The 26,910-nt window shown below is 41.0% G+C and overlaps 1 protein-coding gene across 3 annotated transcripts in view; it reads right to left on the reverse strand.

Moving 5' to 3' along the window:
- JARID2 (jumonji and AT-rich interaction domain containing 2) overlaps positions 1-26,910 on the reverse strand; it is a 245,285-nt gene that overhangs the window by 82,295 nt on the left and 136,080 nt on the right. The window contains exons 1-2 of one of the 3 annotated variants that reach the window (XM_054591875.1): positions 24,624-24,723; positions 15,964-16,105 (exon numbers count right to left, since the gene is read on the reverse strand). The exons of 1 other annotated variant lie outside the window; for it this stretch is intronic. In XM_054591875.1, coding sequence (XP_054447850.1) covers positions 15,964-16,105; positions 24,624-24,690 — 209 coding nt within the window. In that variant the 5' untranslated portion in view covers positions 24,691-24,723. Of the gene's footprint in view, positions 1-15,963; positions 16,106-24,623; positions 24,724-26,910 lie in introns of those variants that run through there. One more of the 3 variants, XM_054591874.1, reaches the window with a different exon arrangement.

Genomic DNA, 26,910 nt, shown 5'->3' on the forward strand with positions numbered 1-26,910 from the left:
TAAATCACACTGTCTGCTTTAGTCAGTTGTTTGCAGCAGGAAAATACTTACACTTACATGGCATGGCCGTAGGTAGGGCATATTGCATAGAAGCAACTATCTTAAGTGAAATTACAGCAGAAGAAGGTGGGGAGTGGGGAGGAAGGGGTGGACAGACTGTGACTGGTCTATAAATAATTTCAAATAAACCACAAGGGAAGGAAAGACATTATTACACTTTTGTTTCTGCACAAGGCAGATGAACAAGCTGAGGAAGGAAACATTGGGGGCCTATAGAAAAAAGGTCTCAAAAGGCAAGGACTCAAAATAGGTCTGAGAATATCTGCTAAGGCCTAAACTCAAAAAGAGGAGGACAGAAATAGAGGAATTTGTACCACACTGAGTCTGAGGAAAAGGCTGTACAAAGGAGAATCCAAACCAGAAAACAACAAAATGATCACAGAGCACACCAAAGAAAGACAGAGATCATTTTAATTCTTACCTACAACACTCACACAAACTATCAAACAGAAATAAGAGGATATTTCTGTGAGACCAAGCATTTGGGGAGCAAAGCTGTATCTACTAGATGAAGGCTAAATGGCCTCAAGAATTGTTCACCACAGGAATAGTCTCTGTCCATTGACACAGTGCCTATATACAAAATAGGTATTTATTATTTATTGAACGACAGTATTATGCTAGGCACTTCAAATCATACGTAGCAGTGGTTACCAAGATGTGATCCTCCAACCAGCTGCATCAGAATCACTTGGGAACTTATTAGAAATGCAAATTCTCAGCCTCGCCTCAGGTCTCCTGAATCACAAACTCTGGAGACATGGCCCAGCAGCTGTTTTAACAGGTCCTCCAGGTGATTCTCCTGTGTGTTCAGGCCAGCGACTGCTGGGTTAGAGCCACATTTATAAAGGATGTATTACATTTGTCACTTATCAGAAAAAGAAATGGAGGCTCAGAAGCTCTAAGTAACTTTCAAGAGCGAGGAAGGGAGGAAGGAAGGAAGGAAGGAAGGGAAGGAGGGGGGGGAGGAAGGGGGGGGACGGAAGGGGGGGGAGCCTACCTACCTTACTCCAAAGCCTGTTCTCTTTCTATTGTATCATGTTATAGAGACATGAAGACTGGTTTAGTTGGTGAGGCAGTGTCGAAGATCTACTTTATGTTGTGAATTTAAAAGAACAAAAGAAGAGATTCAGTAACTAAAGTAACAATTGTATATTCATCTTACTTTTTGATAACTCTACTTCCAAAAGTAGCACCATGCCATAAAGGGTGCTACACTGGTGCCTTGTGAGTTGTAGGTCCTAGTTTGCTTAACCAAAATATATACAGGCACGGCACAGCAGGGTGAGCCTACTTACCTAGCCAAGCATGCCTGGGAGTAGGCTCCCTGTTGGTTTTATCTAATAAGAGAAGTGTGCCCATTCCCACTGGCATATCTTTAAGTGGCTACTGGTGTAAGAGGATTTCAACAGAGGCAGTTTCCTGCTCATGGTTCTGATTCAATGTTCCCAGATTAAGGGTTAACACTGTAGATACAAACCTCTTAGGAAAATCCACGGTGTCACTATCAATCTGACATCTGTAAATATCATTTCTTAAACTGCTCCTTGAAAGAGAAAACTATATTGATGGGTCTTAAATACTTTCGTTGTATACTAATTTCATTTTTAAAACTATGAACTTAAAAAAAAAAACAAAAAAACTGACCTGCCCACTTGAGGCTTGAACCAAGAAATCTGAACAACATGGAAAAGCACTTATTTACACCAAAGGTAGTAGCAGTAGAAGTCTGGTGGTGGTGAAAAAAGTGACATAAAAATGACAAGTGCAAGCCTTCGATGAGTGTGCTGTCATTACTCTTCACGATCATCAAAATACACGAGTCTCCAGCGGAAAGGGAAAGCTGTACCTGCCAGGCTACCTTCCCCTTCCAACAGCCCAGACTCACACAACAGAAGGGCACCTTTTAGGAGACACACAGGTTTCGGCTGCATGTAAAAGATCAATGTATGTACATTTTGATTCCTAAATCATTTCAAACATGACTAGACATTCTCATCACAAGGACTCACAGCACCAGAGCCCTCTCTAAGCTTTAAATTTCTCATCTATGAAACAGGATGATCTCGCATTCAGATGATATATAAGGGCTCCATTTATCCCAGCCTAGTTCAATGAGACTGAACTGTAGGAAGCATGAGTAATAAGAATCAGAAGAGAAATTATGGCCAAAGCGGCTCAAATCCCTAACAAAGGGAACTAAGTACAAGCCCCAGAAAGGCCAAGTGCCAGTCCACATCACACAACGGCGTTTGCCAGAACAACAAGCAGATTATAGCCCTGCAACATACCAATAGTCTGCAGGCTGTCACAATGAATGCAAACATATTTCTTGGGGGCAAAATCACAGGCTACACAAATCTGTAACTATGTTCTAGAGAAAGAATGACTCTGAAAACAACATGTATTTTTAAACTGCTAAAATTGCATCCAGCACTGTTCCAAGTTGATAAAATTTCTTTTTAAAAAGTTAAGTTAGTGCATATACCACAAACTAATCCCCAAGACTGGCCTAAACCGTGCTCATGGTTACTGAAGCATCACCAACAAACCATGCACTCCCCAAGAGTTCTTAGGAGCTAAGGTGGGTTTTGCCCTGGAAAGAATGCCCAGTAGTCCACCCCCACCCCCAATAAGCATACACAAGATTCCCAATAACCACAGCATAGATTTATCATTCACATCAAAGCCAATTCTTGCTTATTTTTTAAACTATTAGAGAACAACTTACTTGTCTCAAAAAAACACCTGACATACTGTTAGTATATGCAAAAGAATAGTTCTTCCTATGAAAGATGCAACATCTTAAAAAGCCTACATGTATTTCAAAACTGTCTGAAACCAAGTATGAATAACAGGACAAAGACTCATTTTTAAGAACTGGCTTTCATTTTCTTTTTAAATGTTTTCATTCTTTCTACATTTTACATACAGTAGACAATGGGAATTAATATCAATTCTACATAACTGCACCTTTCTATAAAATGGTCCTATATGCTAGTTACACCTCACAGAAATTTTCTTCTAAAACTAAACTCCAAGAACAGAAATAAGCAAAAGCTAGGCCTTCTTGGGGTGGGGGTGGGGGGAGGATCCGAGAGTATGAGATAACAAGGGAAGAATGACAGACATGCTTATCACCATCGTTATGAAAGAATAAGAGTTATTATCATGGAATTTAATGCTAAGGTTAAATGCTTAAAACTTTTAGTAAAGAGCCCAGAAAACCACAACCAACCTAAAGTTGGTACCTCAGGAAGAGCAATAGAGCCTTCAGGCAAGAAGGCCTTTCCCCCTCTTCTCATCACTAATTAATGATGGCTGATGGAAATCCAGCGACCTTATACTCTGGTTTGAGGACTCCAGAATCTGTTGTGGAATAAAAAACAGGTCCTTCCTTATAATCTAATCGCATCACGAGAGGAATAAGTTTACAAGTTGTATTGTGGTTTCTATACAGAGGGATGTAGAATTTTAGACCAAAGAGTACTTTAGGAACACCAAAAGAATAGAGAGGAGGAGGAGAATGGAAAACAAGTTGGGAGTGGGTGGCGATGAGCGGTACATATTACCACCAAAAAAACAGTTTTTTCTATTCTTTCCAAACACTTTTAAACAAAATAGTAAGTATGGGCAATACTTGAAAAGCACACACAGGGGATGAGCACACATGAATGTACATCCCTACCTTCCAATATAATAAAAAGTGTGAAAGATCTGAGAAGTTCTAAGTAGGAATATGTGCTTCTCAAATATAATGACTCCTCTAGGAAGGCTTCCTTTTCTTACACTTTATTTGGCTACTGTTAGAGTTGGTTTACATGCACAAAAACATGCAAACATTTATTGCATACTACATGCTCCTCCAGCCATTGGGGGTACAAAAATAAACAAGGATTTCCCATCTTTGAAGGAGTTAAGGGCCTAGTTGTTTGAAAGCTGGAATGACAAGGCAGCATGGGCAGGGGTTGGGGGCGGGCGGGGGTGGAGGTGAGGCCAACCTGGGGCCCGCATACCGCAAGAAGCTCAGGATGGCTGTGAATGCGGCCTAACATAAAATTGTAAGTTTACTTAAAACATTATGAGATTTTGTGACTCCATGTCTCAACTTATTTAATGTGTGGCCCAAGACAACTCTTCTTCCAGTGTGGCCCAGAGACGCCAAAAGGTTGGACACCCTGGCACAGCGATGACTGATCAATTTCCTCCCCACCCAAACACACTGAAGAAAATCATACACTGACGATGATGGCTCTATGCCCATTCTGTAGATGGCCTTTAAGCTAGTGGGACAAAACTGCCACAGCATTTTATGAACATCACACTGCTTAAACGAAGTCGTTGCAAATTAAAGTGACTGAGCCTAAAAAGTAGAAGAGAATATTCTTGACTGGTATCTACCTTATTCTAAGAAAAAAAAAACGCACTTATTATTACAATCTCCTCTTTAAATTTCTAATAGTAGAAATGAACCAAAATCTCTCCCCTAGTAAGCTCTTTAGCTCACTGCCTCCCCTCCTTAGCCTATCCTTTACATCCCCTGTAGTGAACCACCCCCTGTATCGACCCAAAACATGAAAGGGAGAGAAGGTGAGAGGGAGGAAACAGAAGTATGGGCCGTGGTAGTAAGAACACTCTACTCCCACCTTAGTTGCAACAATGTGCACTGCTTTTAATTGAGCTGCTAAGCAGCCAAGTGAGGTAATGACATCAAGGAACATTCTGCATAAAAAGCCCTATCTAACAAACCCGTGCACCCCCGCACAAGCACTCACGTGAATCACAAGTGACACAAATGATTGCCACCACCTTCACAAGCAAGCAAGGTGACTCCAAACCCTCACAAACCCAGCATGTCTTGACAGTGGAGAACCAGCACTGTTTCCATGAGGGCAAAATTCTATTGAAAAGATGAAGGAATTGTTGACATCTGTCTTTTGTGGGTATAAAAGGCAAAAAGGGCAAAAGGACGTGACAAAGATATTCATATTTAAAAGACTAGGAAGCGCTGTGATATAGGAAGAAGGGAAGAGATTGGTACCCAGTTTCCGTGGCAACCACAAAGCATGACAGACCATAATTTGCATGGGGCTGGGGAGGGGGGAGGAGGAGGAGGGTACAAGTAATATCCCTGCAATCAGATCTCTGAGCTAACAGAAAAAGAAATGGCCACAGCAGTCATAAAACTGCCTCCGATGAAGTTCTAGCCATTTTCCTTAAACCAATAAATGTGTCAGAAGGCTGTGCGCTCACTTATCAGGAACCTTAAAGCAAATTTTTGGGGCTGATGCCCCTCTCCCCATGTCTAAAAATTTGTCCTTAGCAACAACTAATGACCAATTACATCAAAGGTATTTGCCAGTCTGTCGCCCTGCACAGAGGGCACGTGCTTCTGGGCAGGCCCCGTGTTTCCTGTTCCCTCCTTCACACTCAAAACCATGGGCACTGACCTCTTATTACTGGGGTGTGTGTTTATGCAGAAGAAGTAAGCATCTACGAAGACTTTTCTAGTCAGAATCCCACATCTAGCAGAAAAGCCAGGTTCACTAATGAAAAGGCTTCATACACAATTCCAAAAGGGTAACATTAACAGTAAACTTTAAAATAAATCGCACGCAGCCAAAAAAGTGGCCAGGAAAGATACATCTCTCCCTGCTTCAGAATCCTATGTAGTATGACTCCCTATATATCAAATATACTGCCCCAGCCCAAATTACCCAGGCCAAATACATGATGCTTTTAACATACACTTAACTTCCATGATAGTTTTAAAACTTAAGTCAGGAAGGAGCCAGTGTAAATTTATACTAAAAGTCTCTGATCAAAACCAGAAAATAACAATGATAGCTTTCAAATAGTACAGTCCCCCAGAATCCCTTTTAATTAGCCAAGAACGTCTTATGTTTAAAGTCAACTCCTCCCATGATATTAAAAAAAACAAAAAAAAGAAAGAAAGAGATGAAGACAAGGGGTTGTTTTTTAAAAGTTAGGACAGGGGCTCGCCTGTTCCTTCTTTTACTGGAACGTAGCTAGTGCCGTCCTACACCACGCATGCAGTCAACATTCAGTGTCTCTAATCACATCTTGGCTTAGACTGATGGGGGGAGCAATGCTAAAGCATTCCCAGTGCTGAGAGGTTTTTTCCTTTAATTCTAAAAATCACCTGGGTTGTTGGTAACTGCAAATTTGCCAAGCGGAGCTGGTTCACACTGAAGTCTGCATAGCTCCCAGCCCACTACACAGTCCCTGCAGGGCCTGTCAATCAATGTGTCCTTTCTGTCACAAGGAAGAGGATGTGAGGGGCCGTGCAGTACACCCTGCTCTCACTACAGGTGACTTCGTATAACAACTACCAGAATGCTGTGCTGACTCTGAGGCTTCAACAAAACAGTAACTACACTCAGACCTGCTAATTTTCCACCAACAAACAAACACGTACCCTTTCTAAGTATCAACTAACCCTCTAGTTTCAAGCTCACCATACTGAGAAAGAAAAGTTAGTAAGTAACTAGTAAGGTCAGGCAGGCAAAGCCCTGAAACATACCAGACCCTCCAGAAGCTGCCTGCACAGAGAACCACTTCATCCCTCAAGGCTCAGCCCCACCCAAGGATAACCCAGAGGCTTCCCCTTCCTGCTCTGCAGGTCTCCAGCAGCTGCTGTCTCCTCCCACAGGCAAGCCGCTCAGGCCCCAGGATGCTCATCATCTTGTTAATGCACTTTCATGGCATCCAGCTACCAGACTGAGCCCCAGGCACGGGGGCCTGTCTCTCTGCGTTATTTTGGCAGAGAAGCCCGCAGCTGGCTCCCGTCACACTGTGTCAGGAAGTTGCAAGAGGAGCTCCACCATGGAGCCTAGAGCACAGCACGAGTAGGAAGAGTCTCCTCCCCCCTTTCTATCTACTGCTTGGTTTACAATGAAGAAGACATTTTGTTTATTTCATCAACGAAGGAATACAAATATTGGAATGAAGAGATTTACTAGGTTATGTGATCTGAGAAGCCACAAGGGATGTGTGCCGCACCAATGTACTCAGCTGAGGCGGTGAGTGGGGTTGTGATCCTGCCACATTCAGCTCACCAAGTCAGGTAACTGGTGGCCCCGAAGGGGTGCCCTTCCGTGGTTTCTCTGCCTAGGCGGTACACGACAGAGTAAGCCTACATTTGATACCCCTGGTGGAAGGTGACATGGTATAATGGACAAGTCCAGCATTGTAGATATGAAGACTAGGATTCAAATACTGACTTTGCTACTTTTAAGAAACACATCATTAGGAAGGCATATTGAACATCTGCTAACTCAGCTATAAAATAGGCATGATAAAATCTTCCAGATGTTTCATGAAAATTGAGGTAAGATTTAGTAGCACAGTGTGTTACTAAGAAACCGTTCTTTTAAAGACAGAGTTTCTAGAAGTTCTACCTCAGAGTCTCAAGGATCTCAAACAGTCACATGCTCTCTTGTAGAGTGAGATTTTTCTATTTATAGGTGGGATTTACTTAACGCAATTCAGTTTTCTCTTTTACTAACAAAATTAAATGAAAAGGTTATGACTATGACTATGATAAAGTGCAAACATGGCACAGCAGTCCCTCCTTATCTTCAGGGGATATAGTCAGTGGATGTCTGAAACCACAGTACTGAACCCTATATATACTATCTTTTTTCATATACATACATACAAACAAACCTTTTCACTTAAGGAGACACCTTACGGCTTCTCTTTGGCATACGCCAATTGCCACTGTCACTACTCGAACTTTGGGGCCATCGTTAAGTAAATAATGGTTCCTTGAACACAAGCGCCCCGATACCACCACAGTCGGTACAAGAGCCCAGAAGGCTAGTAAGTGACTGACAGGTGGGTATTAATATAGTGTGAATAGGCTGAACAAAGGGATGAGTCATATTCCGGGCAGCATGAAGAAAGACAGCACGAGATTCTATCACACTACTCAGAATGGCACAATGTAAAAATTATGAATGGTTTGTTTCTGGAATTTTCCATTTAATATCTGGACCACAGTTGACCGAGTAGCTGAAAGTACATATAAGGGCCGAAGGGGAGACCACTGTAGTGCATTTCCTGGTGGTGTGCTTTGCTCTCCTCCATTCAGCATTCAAGTAACAGGTGAGAACATTTGCTTCTAGCTAAGACAGAGTCAAAGAGACAAGGTTTACTTCCAGCCTGAAAGAACTGAAAATCCACACAAGACAACTGACATCACTGTAATCCCAAGAGACAGGAAACAAACGAATGCTCAGCTGACTGCCTTGAGAATTTCCAGGCCACTGCACAAGGAAGAGAAATTCAAGCAGCGTCGAGAGGAATCCAAGTTGAGGAGGAGTTGAGAGTTTGGGGAGGCCAATTATTGAACAGAATCGATCAGGCAGACTACCAGAGAGGAGAAAGTCATGTTGATAACCCTGGAATCTGCCAATGGTCCTCACGTACTTGCTCAGTACTAGTGAGCACATGTATTTGAGGAAAACTACCTAAGGGAGAGTAGGACAAGAAGGAAAAGGAACAGTCCCTGAATGCCACACAGGGCTAGGAACAGTGCCTGTACCGAACTGGCCAAAACAGGAAACATCATGACTCATGGGGCATTGAGTAAATGAATGCTCAGCTGACTGCCTTGAGAATTTCCAGGCCACTGCACAAGGAAGAGAAATTCAAGTAGAGTCGAGAGGAATCCAAGTTGAGGAGGAGTTGAGAGTTTGGGGAGGCCAAATATTGAACAGAATCAATCAGGCAGACTACCAGAGAGGACAAAGTCATGTTGATAACCCTGGAATCTGCCAACAGTCCTCATTTGAGTCCCACCTCAGTAGTGGGAAAAACTTAATCCTACATTAAACACTGTCCTGGCCCTACTTAACAAAGCTGGAAACCAAGACCCAGAAGGATCAAACTGCTTTCTACTAACACAATCACACCCTACGGCAATGCTCAACAACAGGTGGAGAAATACAAATAATATCCAGCACCCTATAAAGAAAATTTAGAATGCCAGACATCCAATAAGAAATTACCAAACAAGCAAAATAGAAAAAAGGAAAAAAAAACACCATATTGAGGAGGAACATCAATCCAAATTAAATTGAACCATAAATGACACAGATGACAGAATTAGTAGACAAACATATTAAAGCATCTATTATAACCATATTCCCTATGTTCAAGAAAGCAGAGCAGGCCAAAACATATTAACATACCAGGAAAGGTGCCCAAAATAATATAAAGATCAAAATCTAAATTATAAGATGGAAACAACAATCTTTTTACATTAAAAAGTCCACAGATCTGGGGTAGAAACTACTTAAAATGAAACACAAGAAAAAAAAACAAAAAGACCAGAATAAAATAAACAGAGCATCGATGAACTGTGGGGTAATTGTCAACAAGCCAAGTACACGTGCACCTAAAATTCCTAGAGGAGGAAAGAGGAACACACAAAAAAATATTTGCAGAAAGACTGGCTCCAAACATTCAAAGACTGATGAAATCTATAAACACAATGAACTCAAAACACAAGAAACATTAAAAAAAAAAAAACCCCAAAAAACTACACCAAGGAACACCGCATGACAGAATAAAAGAAAATATTTAGTAGACTGGAGAGAATGACACTTCTTGGAAAGAATGACAATAGACTTCCTGTCAAAAACAATGCAAACCAGGAGACAGTGGAGTGAAGCCTTTCTTTACAACTACAATTCTCATAAAATAAAAATACTTTCTTTAAATAAGGGTGAGACATGGAAAGACCTTTTCTAACATTCAAAAGCTAAAAGATCCATCCAATCCCAGTCACCCTATATTAGAATGTTAACGTCCTTCAGGTAAAAGCAAAAGGAAAACAATCCCAGAAAGACATTTTGATCTATAAAAAGGAAAGTACAACATGAGAAACGACAACTATTTAGATAACTAAAAAGAGCAAGTGGGCTGAACACATCTGTCTTTCTATTTAATTATACAATTAGTGTATGTGGTTATTAAAGGTGCCACATATTATTCCATTCCCCAATTTCGCTCTCTTCTTATTTCTTTAAGCAAAGGATATATTTCAGTCAAGGTAATTCTACAATTTAAAATTATAACAGCACTAATCCCCACTTTGCAAGATACCCTTCAAAGTGTTGACAACAAAATAATCTGCAATAGTGTGGTGACTCAAGGTATCTAAACCTAAATCCAAAGTTACAAGAAATATATCTGAGCTGTATATTGTTTGTTTTGTTTTGAATTTTGGCAATAACAGCATATTCATTTAATGTTAAACTACATGACCGATGCATTTGTTAATGAGAAATTAAAAACTATTTAGGCTCTTAAAATTCTTAAGGATGTTCACATTGAATAACTTCAATTTCTAACAGTGCATGCTGCCAAGCAAGAATCCTATATAATGGAACTATCTTTCTTTTCAAACTTGAGCACATGAAAGTATTTTATATCAACAAACTAATTCAGAACAGAAATAATAAGGAAAACATTTACACTGGCACTTCTCCTGGGGCAGGGGGTGCTGGGAACCCAGTTAAAAGCCTACGAGAATTCTCATCATCTTCAAAATGTACTCACGTCCAGAAACTAAACTGCACAAAGTCACGGCACCCCAACCCTTACAACAATTCACGTTCTAAGTCCAGTCTACCGGAACAGGACTATCTCTGAACTCAGTAAGTCTTCCACTAGCAAAGGCCTAACTAAAATACAGCAGGTCTTTGTTTAACAGAAGGGAACTGTTTTGTCTCTGCAGAGGCACAGTCTGCACTTGTTACTTGGAGTTTGTTTCTGAAAGTGTGTCAGAGACCTCAGCATTAAGTACTGGCAACACAGGGGCTTCCCCCAAGGCTAAGCAATGACTAACCTTGCGTACAGCCAAGATGGAACCTGCTCACCAACACGTTGTCTCCTCAAACTTTAACCTCTTCTCACTTCTGCCTGCTTCCATGCAAGCAAATACCTGGTCACACCAAGCTTTACAAAGGAAATTTCACGCTGTACAACCGCAAAGATCCTTCCTGTGACTCAAAACCTTCAAAAGAGGGACATGCGCCCACACTTTTCCATCTGCCCACAGATGGCTGTTGACAGTGGTGCCAATGAGGAAAAGATAGAAATCACAATTTGTATAAATCAAAATCCCAGTAAACCACATTTGAAAAGTCTCCAATGAACGAGCATATTCACATGTAGCAATTCGTGAGCCACATACGCTGATGACAGCTAGTAATATCTAGCACACAGTATTCATCATACACTTGAGTGCTCGTCATGAATTAAACTTGTTGCGCATACAAAACCACCATGAGGTGGTTACTATTGTCACAGACCTGGTACAAGTAAGAAAACTGAGGCCCAGGGATCTTAGAGAACCTGCCCAAGAGCATTCAACAAGCAGATACTTGAGCCACAAGTCTAGCTCCAGTCCATACTCTTAACCACTGTGCCCCATGCAAAGTCCCCATGGCATGTCCCTAAGAACTACCACTGTCTTTACATTTTCCCTATCTATTCCCTCCACCTACCCAACCCAAAAATAAAATATACACAGTAAATGTGGCAATGTATTTGAGTGCTTGATTCAAATGACCCCTTTGTGGACCATGCATTTTTGTTCTTCCATTGACTTAGATCTAAAAATATACCATCACAAACTTCTTTGTACAACACCTTCATTTCCATCAGCCAAAGAGATAACCTTTATCCCCATATCAACCATTCCAGAGTTTCTCACAGTAAGTACACACCTGACAGACAACCTGGCCACTCTGATTTACAAAAACACTCAAATACTTTTTGCAGGAAATACTTATTTTACCACCAAGTGTAATGGGATGGGCAATATAAGGTGGGGAGGAGGGTAAGGAGGGTAAATAAGGAGGGTAAGGAGCTAAGCATGGCCACCGTCAAATTCAGAAGAGGCCTATTAAAGGCTAAAAGTCTATAGTCTGCATTCTAAACAGTAAAAACTACATTACTGTATAATTTAAAAAATTATTTTAAACTCACCACAATGATCAAAAGAAAAAGAACACTAACACCTAGGAACTCACTCCAGCACCAAGTCCTTCCGATCTCCAATGGGCAGCCTTGCCCATCCAAGAGCTTCTAGTGACAGGGTGGCTTTTCCTTTTATGAAGAATGTTTTTTTTAAACAAGTATTTGTTTGTTTGTTTTTTTAGAGAGGAGAAGGGAGGGAGAGAAACATCAATGCATGGTTGCATCTCGCACACCCCCTGTTGGAGACCTGGCCTGCAACCCAGGCATGTGCCCTACAGAGGGAATGGAACCGGCGACCCTTTGGTTCGCAGGCTGGTGCTCAATCCACTGAGCCACACCAGCTAAGGCTGAAGAATCATTTTTGATGATTATCTTTTAATGGCTAAGTAAAATGATACCTTGTATTTTTACCTCAGTAAAGAAAAATAAATTCTATAAACTCTAGATTCTACTGCTTTCTATGTGCCCAAAAGCTCCCCAACTTCATTTGAAACCAATGGCATCAAGTACTTAGGGCAAAACACAGCTTAGGGGTTTCCTGTAGAAAAATAACACTTTGTAAACACATGGGATGTTCTAACTAAAGACTTAAAAAAACATTTTACAAGCATCGGAAAATGGAATTGCTTCAATTTATAGGTTGAAAACTCAGAGCACGGTTGAACTAATAAGACTGGCATAATCTACACCTCAGGCTTTAATTTTTCTTAAGGAAGCCAAACACATAAAATCCTTTCTTTTCCCCTCCCCACCAAGACAAAAATCATATTAACTGCTGGTCCTAAATACATGTACCTAGAAAGAGTAATTAACTGTACCAAAAAAGCAGCAGTTCATATCATTCCAAAAATGTAGAGATTGCTTTTTCCAAAGCAAATATGTAAATCATGATGCTGGATTTTTGTTTTTGACTTTACTCTTTTTATTGTTTTAATCCTTGCCAAAGGATATGTTGATTTGAGAGAAAAAGGTGGGGGTGGAGGGAACTCCAGTGTGAGAGAGAAACATGGATCAGTTGCCTACTGTATGCACCCCAACAGGAACTGAACCTGTAACCCAAGTATGTGCCCTGACCAGGAATCGAACCCACAAACTTTTGGTGTATGGAATGATGCTACAGATAACTGAGCCTCCTGGCCAGGGCATGACCCTGGAGTCTTACAACTCAATGTATGATTATGTAAATGACAACAGGGAATGCAAACGGTCGATCATAAAACATGTATATATGATGCTTTGGGAGTTTTAGACACAAGGGTAAAAGTAGCATCTAGTCAACAATCTACCCAACACTTGAAGTAACATTTTGAAATAACCACTTTAAATAGTTACTCTGGACTTGTCATCAGCAGACAGCATGCTCAGTCAATGAAGAAAAGAGGAACACTGAGTCTGAAAAATACACTGCCACTTTTCAGCCTGTGTACTGATGTACCATAAGAATTTTTAAAACATGTGATACCTGACTATTAAGTCAGAAACACTGACTTCTTTTCCTTTAGACTGTCAAATTAAAAAATGACAGCAGCCAACACAATAGCCGTCCAGTGTGAGTGAAATAAAAATTATACTTATTTTTTTGTCAGATCAGTAAAAAATGTATTTTTGCATGTGCTGCAGAATTTTAGTAATCAGTTTATGTGTGCCATGAGATGAAAAAGGTTGACAATCACTGCAGTACACTAACAAAGCCCCAAGAACTCAAGTTCCAGTTCACACATTCTACCTTAGGAGACAGGGCTTACTTATACCAAGATATTTATGCTAAATATTCATGATAATTATCAATAAGGGATAATACAAATGAGCAGGAAAGTATTAAAGTTATTATTTCGTACTTGTTATGTACCCTGCAACATTGTGAAATATATTTCCTAACTGTGCTACCTGTTTATAAAATACACAGCCCTCTACCTGTTTCACAGGTTGCCACAGACCAGCCCTAAAATGAGCCTGACCAGACAACTCTTAATCTACAGTATGTCCCTGATGGATTTCACTAGTAGAGTGTGATCATTACCAAATGAAATGCTGCTATTAGTTTTTTATTAGGAAAACAAGATATTTAGCACACTAATAATTAGAGCAGATTAGCAATGGTGAAATTGCCTTAAGTTCACCGTGAACAAAGTTTCTTTCCCCTGGCCTGGGGAACTAAAGTAAAGCTAAATGTCTGCTTTGCACACAGCTGCCACACAATACCAATGTACCATACAAAGAAGAAGGCAATCTGAGAAAGGAGCTAGGAGCCAGGGACAAAGGGCCCCTTCCAAGAGAATGATGCCTACTGATCTTCATCATCACATTCCTACGCTGCCTGGATCTTACCAGAGGCAAGGGTGACGAACAGCTTACACAGCACAGCTAAAGGACTGGGTGCTGTCAAATCCAAACACATTCACAGAATTTTGCTCCACAAATAGAGATAAACAGTAATACCAGATGTATGATCAACCACCCACATTAGGAGGCATGGATAATATTATACATTCCAATATATTTACCGATGTGGTTTAACACATCCTGAGCTCCCTCTCTTGTGATGATGCAGTTCTTCAACTGGGGCACAGTGAATATTTGTTAGAGTATCAGAAACATAATAGGCTTGTCACTGTGACACTCAACCAAAGCGTTCTTACAAAAAGTAGCATACAAAGCCCAGTACACTGGCAGAGATACTTCATACATAATGCTTGCTAACCGTTTTAACATTACAGCAAATCTACTGACATCCAAGACATAGTGCTGAGGATTAAGAGAAATGAGGATGGAAGTTTTAATATAGATTCTGTTATCATGGGGCTTTTTAAACAAAGACACTGCATGATGGAGAAAATAAACACTAGTAACAAAGAATGCAGCTCAAATTTCAGATCCAAAGTACAATTCTGTTACAGATTTCAAATATCTATCACCACATGGCTAATCTTGCCCTTTCCTCTTAATTTTCCACCACACTCCGTTCTTCATTAGATACAAACATGCTAGATAGTTTCCAAAAAGTAACTATAATTATGTAGAAAGAGTAAACAAAAAGACCAGATCAGGGGAATTTTTTTCCTTTCCCCAACCTCTTAACTAACAGATTCTAAGAAAACGTCATTAACCTAGTCATCCAGGAAAACATCAAGTATGAGAACGGAAAAGAAACAAAATGAAATACAATTGTAAGGGGCGGGGAGGGGGGCGCGCGGCACAACACGAGATATGAAATACGGCAGATAACTAGTAAAGGGTTTTTAAAACACCCAATTAAAAGCATTATTATATAATGTCACTGCCACTGTTTGACTATGAAACCACAAACTCTTAACTACCATAGCCAACTTCCTTATCAAACCATCTACGTTTATTTTAAGAACGTAATCTTAAAAAAGAAAAAAACCAACTGCTGGTAAATTAAAAGTTTTAAGAACCAAGTCCACAACTACTAACCTGGTTAAATACCAAGTGGATTTTGCTTTCCTGATAAAGGGGAAATTTTTTTCAGAAACACCACCCTTAATTCTGTCAAGTCTTAGAAATATTTCTCCTCAGGAATGGCAAAATACCATCTAATATACTCATGAAATACTACTGATGAAAATCAATCAAAATAAACAGTTAAGACAAGAAGTATAAGTTGGTGACTCTTCGGCCAGTTTTAATGGCAGGAGCATGTTTTGTTTGGCCCATACCATTTTTTTGTATAGTTATTTTTAGTTGTAATTAGTGGACAATATTTAGAAATCAGGACATTTGATTATAAAAATGCAGAACTATGACTCCTCTATGAAAAATCAGGAGACTGGGTGAATGGGCCCAAGTTTGTTCCCATGTGGCAAATACTGGCACCTACTTTGCAGTCCCTGGTTTAAGGCACCAATACTTTCAGCCTTGGGTACTAACCTTTTCCTCGACGGCCCTTCTTCAAAATCTGAAGAACTAACATCGTTGCTAGTAGAGGACACTTGGGATGCATCATCCTTCTCATTCTCTGACTGTTCTGATGCTGGTCCTAATCCCTTAGACTGGCCATTACCAAGGAGCCCTACAGGTGAGAAAAGGGGACAAACACTTAAAATACATGACATCAGGAAGCAGCACTTTACCACAGTTAACCCTACAGAATGGCTAGTGATGGACAGAAAGAATTTAAAGGCACATATCCCTTCTGAATGGGGAAAAAAGTCACACCTCCTCTACTTTGAACCTTTTACAGGAGTGAATGCCTAACAAAGAAACAATTTAAACAGTAAGAAATTCAAACAAATTTTTAATCATAATATACTGTAGGGTTCTTTTTTAAAGTACATAAACATCTTTTTAGGGCTGGGGAGTGGAAAGGAAGAAAGGCATCTCAAGTGTTACCAATTGAAACTAGTTATCTTTCAAGGGCTAAATATTTACTCTAGAAATACTGAAGTCCTTTTTGGAATTGCCTTCAGGAACCAGTACCTGCCACACACAAAAAAAAGCATCATTACTTTATTGCCATATCTTTGTTATTAACTAGAAATCCTACTACCCATCTTTCTCTTCATAGCAATCCATTATACTAGACAGTCACCGTACCTGCCTTTGATTTTCTCAAAGGATAGATTGTCTATGACTGCATACATGGCACCAATCAGAAGGGGGAGTCTTGGAGGCCCAGGACATGTAACCACATTGGAAAAAGGTCCTAGAGAAGTGTTATGCCATGTGATATGGAAGTATTTTAATAAGCAGTAAGGCCACACTAATGGGTAGCAGTTCAATAAAAACCCTAGTGGGTCTTCTAGTACTCACATGTTCTTGTATCTAGGGCCCTGGATACAACTTAGGTTCTTCCCATGGGAAGCTTGTACCAACGCCAAGTGTCCACAGAGACTGGCCCCCAATTTCACTGTCCAGTCACCAGCCTCAGAGGCATCAGCAGGAATGCTAGCACAGTATCTGTATTTTCACAGCCATGTGTTGGCTTTTAAATAAAGCCAAATATGCAGGGTGATCCCCTGATTTTTCTTCTTACAACTCTTCCACCAATTTTTTAAGCACTTAATTCCCGTTGTGGTTGAAAGAGTGGTTCCCATTAGCTCTATCAAATAATACGATGGTTAAGATTTCCTGAAAGAACACTGGACACTGCACCCAAACCCTGGGACCTGACCTGTCTGTGCATGCATTTCCCCAGTTATCTATTTTTACATCATTTCAGAGTATGTGTAATAACATAAGGTTGGAGATCTAATATAGTGAGGTCAATAAAATCCCATGGCTGTCACTGAGACATGTGGCTTGGGGAGTAATGACTACAATATGGAAATGAAAATACAATTTCCAAAAGAGAAAATGTGGGAAGTCTGCACTGTGAGGCAAAAAGAAGGCATCATTATGTGGAAATCTATGAGTCTAAGGGTAGAACGGTGGCCAATATGTCGAACACTAGAGCTGTGCTATGCATTGTTACAGTAAGCATTTGAAACATGGCTAGCATGGATGAGGAAATAAATTTTTATTTAATTTTAATTATTTTAAAACAATGTAACTATTTCACTAATAATTTTATATTAATTCTTGAAATATTTTAGATATAGTAAGTCAAATACATAAAAATTAATTTTATCCGCTTTTTTAAGATTTTTTTTTTAATGACACTCCAGAAAACTAAAACTACGTATGTGGGTTGAAATTATGTCTCTATCAGCACTAAATTAGAGCGCTTTGGTAATGCCACATCGGTGGGGGGTGCAGGGGAGGGTGCTAGCCCACCAAGTAGTATGAAGATACAGGTAATACTTAACAGAGTTAGGAAAGTGGCTCAGGGACAAAATAATGGAAGGAAGGAAGGAAGGAAGGAAGGAAGGAAGGAAAGAAGAAAGAAGGGAAGGAAGGAAGGAAGGAAGGAAGGAAGGAAGGAAGAAAGGGAGGGAGGGAGGGAGGGAGGGAGGGAGGGAGGGAGGGAGGGAGGGAGGGAGGGAGGGAGGAATAAAGAAAAGGGAAGGAGGCAGCAGGAGGGGGCGATGGGTGACTTGCCCTACTTGAAAAGAATGGAAAATTCAAAGTAAAAATTCTGGTTACAGAACCATGTGTAAAATTAATAAGAAAGGCAGGCTGATATGCATCTTAAAGATGTGTGCTCTTGGTTGAGCCCCAATTTTTAAATAGTACGTAAGTACATAAAGGAGAATAAAGCAGGAAAGGGGGGAGGGAGGGAATATAAATTGATCCATTCATTTTGTTAATACCTCCCATATGCCAGGGATACAAACAAGCTTACTAAACAAAATCTAAACTCCAGTGAAAGGAGATAGGTTGACAAACACACATGAATGTACCAGTTAGTAATATGTGGTACTTACACAGGGCAAGAAAAAGTGATAGGGGAGGGCAATGAATATGAATCAACAGAGCCAGCAAGCAAGCCTGCAATACCAGCACAAGAAGAGCAAAGTTAGAATTTGCAATGTGCCTAAAAACAAATACAAAAACCAGTGGTGATGGTGGAGATGAATGAGGAGGAAGAAGAGGCGCTTATATTGAAAGTATATTTGGATCAAGGATGAAATAAGGAAGGACTACACCCTGCTAGGTGAAGTGGGCAACACTGCTGTAGCCTTCTGTACCCTACGGTACATCACAAGATCTTAAATATTTCCTGAGTGAGTAAGCAGCAAGCGAGTGACTGAGTGATTTAGCAAGAAAAGTTAAGCTATTCAATGACAGCTATACATTTGTTCTTTTAACAAGAATAATCTCAGTAGATGGTTGCAAATGGTAGTAGTGATTCTCAGCGTTGAGCATGAATCAGAGTCCCTTGGAGGGCTCATTCGAACACTGGCCCCTAGGCCTCCACCCCGGCCTATCCTATTCTAACTTTCCAGATGGTGCTGACGCCGATAGCGGCAGCCCAGGATCACCTTTTGGGAACCACTATTGTAGGGGAGGGCAAGGTTCAAATCAGTAACAGACCTAGTTGCCCTAAAACACTAGAAAGCTCTGGAAAAATGTGAATGAAATACCAGGAAACCAATTATGACTGCACAAACTATCATCATACACTAGGTCCCAAAGTTCTATATGGGATTCTTCCCATATAGATGGCATTCTTCCACCTTTTGCCAATAATTTGTGAAGTGAAAATAAGGTTGCTGATAAAACTTATCACAAAGCTGTAAGAGCCAGCTAATGACAAGTACAGACTTTTAAAAAGTAACATGCTGGGAAAGGTGTTCATGTCTAAGAGACATCAACGTAGAGGAGTATAATGTTTCTTCCCTCCAAAAAAACCAACTGTCCAAGCACAAAAGCAGGGAAGCTGGATTATGAAATTCTAGATGAAAAATGGGGAATTTTAATGGACTCTATGTGAGCTCAATGTGATGCAGAATAGATGAGGATGCTCTGAAACACTATAAAGAAGGACTGAGCTAGATTAAAAGGAATAAAAGTAGTGAGTCCAGTGTCTGGAAGCCTTCACTAATCCCTCCAAAGAGCTCCAAAATTTCCCCCATTCCACGGATTAGCAGTGACTGATTACCTCCACTACAAGGGACATGGCTTGCTGACTTTCCAGATTAGAAAAATGGGGCTCATGCATAGGAAATTGATTGCCTGTTATGCAAATTGAAGGACCTCAGCTTTTCCTAGCCTTTATAAGGGGTGAGACTGACTTGTTCTGCATATGACTGACTTTTTCAATTTGTGTACTCCCATCCTGTACATGTCAGCACAAAGAAAATTTACATTTATTTTTAGTTAGTCTACATGGTTGGATAATTCTGGGCTTTTTCTTTTTTGCACACCTCCACACACACACTCCGTTTTCACAGCTCCGGTACACTGCCTACCCCCTTTCGTTTTGAATGTTTTCATCCAAATCATACTGCCTGCCCAATCCAGAAGAGCCAGGTCAGCAGGATGGAATATGATGCCACAGGGCAGAATAGCCATTATTATAACATTCAATGAGCTAATGGGTGCTGCCTTTTCCTTCCCCTAACAAAGCCCTGCCAACAATTTTTTATATTATTAAGTCAATGAGAAACGATGAAAAAGACATTCCCTCCTTCAAATACAAATTGGTTTTATTTTTCCAAACCCTGCCCCCAACCTACACAAACCTTTGTTGAGGAGAGGAGGTAAAACCCGAGGAAATTCAATGGCCCAAAGATTCAGTCTCCCCACATTAGCATTTGCTCTCCTTTATTAATATTCAGTAGGTTGAACTTAAATTAAAGCACGTCTATTGTCTTTCACAAAAGCAATAAATATGAGCTGAAAATTCCAAATCACTGCAGTAAAGGCTGCCTGGGGACTTCCTGTAACCTTAGCTAGTCACCATCAGCTGACAGGAGCAGCATGTCACAGGGAGACCACACATCCACCACAGTGGCAGTGCTTGTTCTCACAAGCTAAGAACCCTAAAGAAATCAGATAAAACAGAACCCTGTCATGAAATTCAGGAGCTTTCCATCCCATCTTCCAAATTATCAAGAAATGAAAAAGCTGAAGGCTATACACTAAAACCGTCTCCTTTCTTCAACAGCCCAGCAAAGGGGAATAAGAATTTCTGTTCTCGGAGGGTGGAGATACATGATCTCCCTCTTGCCTAATGTAAAGGGGGTTTGGAAAATCGAAACGTAAATGAGGCCAAAGATTCCTTTAGTTGAAGGAACTTCAACTAAGCAACTGAGGAGAGCCACAGATTTCAGAACACACATGCTTACAAACAAGTTAATTCTTTACTAAATATCTCAAAAAAGGGCCTGGATATATGTACAGTCTTTATAATTTTATGTTTTAGACACAAAGTTGTTTCACTAGTCCTTCCATTAGCCATACATTCGTGACAATACAAAACGGAAGGAAAATCTAATGCCTCTATTTCACAAAAGAAGGGTTAAAGAGAAGAGAAAAACAAGGAGACTTTGAAGCTGTCCCTGAGCTTCCAAAACATCTGGAGCACACCAGACGTATTACCATATTAGGGAGAGTCAATGTATTTGGCTTTGTTGTAGAAGGGATGCACAAAAGGTAATTCAGTATTATAGAGCCAGTGCCCGTCTGTCACCCTGTCACTGTGAGACAAGGTATCACATTACATATTAAACAGTCAAGCATCCAAAGAGAGCTTTCATTTTCAGCAGCTGTGTACGCGTGCACGCGCGGGTGCACGTGTTGGGGGATGGGGTGACTGTAGCACTGAGTTGAGAGAAAAATTATAAAAGCAGCCCCCTTGGTTGAGGTACAACCCTCTCTGAGGTATTCAAAATGTATAGCTTGCTGCCATTACTAGTGAAAAAGAAAGCCTATTTTCACTCAGGTTTTGAGAGAAAAATTGGATTGTTTGCTTTTTGCATTTCGATGCCAGAGGAAATCTGGCTCAGGCCAGCTTCTCAAGTTCCACAGGAATATGGAGTTTAAACCCAACTGTACACATTCAGGTCAACATCTAAGCTTTTCTACCTATCCTAGGGTCCAGGGAAAGGGGTGAGGAGCGCAGAGATGTCAGTGAAGCCAAGCCCCGGCTGGTCCACAGACATCCTCTCCATATCAAACCGCAGAGAGGGTTGAAAACAAATGACAATCATGAGGCATGATGTCACTGCACACTCATGGTCAGCGAAGCACAAATGGAAGAGGTTGAATACTTCGGCTTATGGAAAATAATTATCCCTTTCCCTGAGGAGAATGGCCCCTGGGCAGACCAGGACTTCCCTTTGTCTGATTTCCCATTCCAACCAAGAAAATGCAGTCCAAAAGAAGCCATGGGTCAAGAGTCCCAAGATACAGGAACAACACGGGTTTCTGTTACTTTAACACCCAGAAAGTGGATGGAATGATGGATGGGAGGGAGGGAGGGAATAGGCAGGTAGAATCAATACCACAGAAGCCCTTCACAACCACTAGAACTTCATTCTCTACAAAACCTTCTTGGGGAGTCTAAGGCTCCGTCACATGCTCAATTTTTTTTTGAGAAAAAGTGTTAAATAAGAACCTGACACAGTGATAATAACATGGAAAAGCTGAGCCACTGGGTAAGCAAGAAAAGCATCTGGCCCCTCTCCCTTTCCCCCCCTATTTCAGAGTCAAGAAAATGGCTAAATTTGGGAGTGAAGCAGGAAGAGATAGACAGAACCCTTGAGCCCAGAGGGCATTTCTTCACCTTTAGGCACAAAGGAACAAGCCCACAGACATCACATTTATACACAGGAAGGACAACCGGATCCCCACTATTAAGAAACAGCCCTATTCTAGCTGACTAAACCTCAAATGAATGAAGAACATCAAAAGACAAAAGATCTTTCCTTCACAAGTCATTACCCGGAGTCACGAGGGGAGAGCAAACACTCCTCACGGAGAGGAGGCTCGAAAACAACAACGCAAAAGCCACAGCTGAACTTCATTCCATAAAAAAGGCACCACTTCTAGACCAGCCAAAAAGCTACTAAAACTCTGATGGTCACAACAGTGAGCAAAACATACTGTGCATTTGGGCACAGCTCCCTTACTTCTTTGGGGGGAAGAGCTCTTCCTACCTCCACACACTCCCTTTTCACTCATTCTTCAGTCTTAATGTGATTTTTATAACAATCAGGAGAGGTATAGTATCTTGAATGGCTATTAAAATATAAACATCCACACTGCTCTATAACGAGAAGTTGTACTTTTGCATTCAGTCATCATTAACTCCTCTATCCCAGGCCAGAACTCTAGGTCCACATCCATCCCAACACCTTTTTAATTTTATATTGGCAAACCAGTACAGTGCATGCCTATCAGGCAACCCAGTTATAACTGTCCATCAAAAGCAGGAATCCTTGGAGTCCTCTAGGAAATGTAACTCAAGCTTCCATCCGCTAAGTAAAAGGGTTCCACTGTACAGATGGGCCAGTACTGAACACCCCGGAGGCCGAAGACTGCCTTCCACATTCAGAAGAAAAGTGATTAAATACAATGCTGGGTTGGTGCAAAATGAGCTGCAGAACAATGGCATCATTGCAGAGCATGGGAGAGGTAAACAGGGGGCCTCTTTCAAGAAATTCTCTTAGATAATGAGACTAACATGTTCAATATTTTATGTTTAGATAAGTTGACATGCCAAAATCCAATTTTACAAATCATGGAATTAGTACTTCTCAAAAGAAGATGTCTATATACACAGCATGTTCTCAGGTAGTGATAGTCTCCAAGAGCTCCTGCTAATCTACCTTTAAGTAATTACAATGTGTTTGTGTGTATATATAATTTTTAAGCTTCACATCATCCTTACACTTACCCACACAAATGTAAGCTACCCAAAGAAACAGGCTCTCAAATATTATTAGCAAGTCTCTACAAAGTTAAGCAAAGCTGGCTTTAACACAAACCAACAAATCCCATCAGGTTACTAGTTTAATATACTAGTCTGCGATGACAAATGGGCACAACTCGAAATACTTTCTGTCCTGGCTGACATAACACATGGGTAAGTAAACAGTCACACCCTAACCTCCAAACCTCTCTGGCTGCCTTTATTCCCTAAGACAAAAACAATGGACCCCACAGAAGTTCCGAGTTATTTTGTCTGTAGCATGACTGGCAAGAGCAGAGTGGCCCTCCACCCTCATCACCTCCCTCACATACAGATCGATCAACTGTATACCCACTTTTTAGATGATTATTAAGGGAGAATTCAGTGGGCTATTCAAAGTAAAAAAATATAACAACAACAACAACCACAAAAACCTGCTGACAGCATACAAATTCAAAGAGGCCTACAGCCTCCCAGAGCACCCTCCCTTCCCACACTGAAATCGAATGGAAGCAAAACAGAAAGCAGAGCTCCAAGCATGTGGCCACAGAATCTGCAAAGATCTGAGGCACCCAAAACAAATGGCTCCTACAATTCATTTGTGTTTTTATCTATTAATACAAACATGGGTTAATGAACAAAATATGGGCGAAGAATCCAGAGCACTGGAAGTTTAAAGCTTTAAGGTCTAACCTAGAATTACTTAGTATCTATTTACATGCCTCAGTTTCCTCCATCTTTCAAGGAAAGAAGATGTAGAGAGAGTCTGAAGAGGGGGGAAAAACCCATCACGCTGTTTATAAAGGAAACCAAAGCTATGGTGAGGATGAACTAATTAACTTTGAGCAAACATCGATTTTTAAATGCTGGGAAATGATATTATACATTGGTGATCAAATAAAGGGATCAGCCATAGCTACATGGCATTCAGACCCCGGACAGAAATGTCTCAATTCATACAAGCCTGGCTAAAACTGCAGATTTGGCCAAAATGGTCAACAGAGCTGAATGCTTTAAGAGCGACATTAATTCTCTCTTGTAAATTTCCACAGTGCCTTTGCAGGAGCCACCATTGCCCCTAGGGAGGATATCAAAGGTAAAAGAATGTTAATATTAAGCAAATCGTAACACTTTTTACATACTCATATACATAGCACCTTGCCATCCATAATGGATTTAATCAGGACCCCAGCAGGGAAACCCACAAAAGGCCTATTTCTCCAACAAAAGCCATACCAGCCTGAAACAAATCTAGAGCTATTTGGTTTTTATTTTATTTATAGGAACAGACCTTCTATTCCAGGTTCCTCAAGATAAGCCACCAAAAACTGCACCTGACAGACCCGTGGAGCAGCCATCCTCAGAGCCGGATCATTGCAGAGAGACAGAGAGGAAGGAGGACAGAGGGAGGGAGGGAGGAAGGAAGAGCTCGGAGAGGCAGGCTCCAGAGCACTTGTCAACAATCCTCCCTGTACGTAATAAGCAGGCGGCAGTGCAGATTCCGGCAGTGCAGATTCCGCGCGGCAATAGGATGGCCGAGCAGCACGAGGAGGGGGGAGGCAAGGAGAGAAGGTTATTTATGTGCAAGGGAGGGAATCTAACACCCAAGAGGAGGGGTCTAGGGCTTTTTTCCCCCCTCCTGATAAATTACAATGAAAAAAAGGAGAAGAGCGACTAGCTTTTCATCCTGCAATTCCCCCAACCTGCAATGCAGACAAATCCTCATTTTAGGATTTTTGACATGGGGGGGCCCCTGCCAGCCGCACCTTTGACGGGGGCAGTCCACACTTCTTTATGCTCCGTCTGTCAGACTGTCCTCCCCATTCCCTGCACACACTCCACCCCTATGGACAGTGGGGGTCCATGGCACATTTTCAATGGCATCTCTTTTTAATATCATAATCTGTGTCATTCAGCACTTGCCTTTTATTTATTTTTATTTGTTTTTTGGCTGGGAAACCTGGGCAGCTCTCCAGACAGACTGCAGAAATCTCTTTCCACATGCTCCTCCTCAAGCCCCCTCCCCCTCCCTCCAACTCCAGCTAGGAGGGTGCTTCATTACTTATGTGAGGACCGCATGGGCCACAGCTGCCCTCCCCACCCCAACACATGGACACTCCTCCCCCAGGCACATCAATTCATCTAATCTAATAAAATAGAAGCTGTTTTCCCTCTTTTTTTTTTTTTTTTTTTTTGAGGATCTTGCACAAAACAGGCTCTGTGGCCTGGCAGCTGCAAGAAGGGTGAAAAAGGCAAGAATCCAACAAGGCTGGCCAGTTCCCTGCCCTCAGATAACTGGTGTTTGCATCTCCTTTCATATGTCATAAGCTTTTTGGTTTTTAAAGTCAATTCTTTTGAAGCTTTTGAACTTCAGCTGGCAATTATAATGTCCAAAACACATGTTCTGAACACCATCCCACAGTTTCCTCTTTATGCTTTTCCAAAGGAGAAAAAAGATGGTGCATCACCCTCAAAGAACCCACATGGCATTAAGAATTTTCCTCACAGATTCATCCAAGGGAACTGGGAATAGAATGCCCCTTACTGTTACTTTCAGCCTGTTGTTGTTGTTGTTATTTAACCAATGAATAAGCCCCTTCGGGCTTTAAGCAGGCTGTTATTAGACCTCACCAAAAAAAAAAACAAAAAAACAAAAAAACAAAAACAAAAAACAAAAAAAGAACCCCGAGGATGTCAGCTTTGCTCAGGGATTCTAGCTGACAAATCACCAGAGCATATCTACGTGCCTCACTTCTTAAAAAAACCAAACCAACCAACCAACCAACCAACCAGAATGTAGGTGATGGTCTTCCCTAATCTCTACTTAATATCCACCACTTTAAAATTAGAATTATAGTCCTGGTCAGGGAGCTCAGTTGGTTAGAGCATCAACCCGATACGCCAAGGCTGAAGGTTCAATCTCAAGGCGGGGGCACATACAAGACTCAACCAGTGAATGCATAAATAAGCGGGACAAATCTCAATCGCAATCTCTCTCTCTCATCAATAAATGTTTTTTAAATCAGATTTACAGACAATCTAATACAATCTCCCACTTTATAGGTAAGTAAACTGAGGCATATACAGGTACGTTTGGTTTTTAAACAAGATCACAGAACCAGTTCCTTAGACAGTCTTAACAAACTGAAGAGCATCTGTGAATCCTGTGGTGTTTGGGGGCAGGGACAAGTAACATACTGGAAGAGCCTTACAATACAATTCCCTGTGGTACATACAGTTGGGAAACCCCTCTCCTGTCCTTCCACACCCAGTGCAGGCGCCAAAGAGCAGACCCTCATTTACTTCTCTCCAGTGCCAATATATTCCTATCATGTTGAACAACTGTTTGGCAGATGTCCCATTGTAGCGTAAGTCATACACAGTCAATTAAAGGGCATTTAAGGGATGACTATTTGGCTTTTTTCCTCTTCTTTCTTCTGGGACCTGTCTTTTGGTGCCTTTGCTAATCAAATGCACCCAAAAGAGAGAACTGGAAAGGAGAAAAGAGGCAGATCTTTGGATGTAAGGTAATTCTGAGGAACGGTTGTTAAGAAAGTAAAAACCAGAAGACATTAACA

Source organism: Pteronotus mesoamericanus, unplaced genomic scaffold (assembly GCF_021234165.1).
Source record: "Pteronotus mesoamericanus isolate MK-2021 breed Mesoamerican mustached bat unplaced genomic scaffold, CSHL_Meso_final scaffold_31, whole genome shotgun sequence".
NCBI lineage: Eukaryota > Metazoa > Chordata > Mammalia > Chiroptera > Mormoopidae > Pteronotus > Pteronotus mesoamericanus.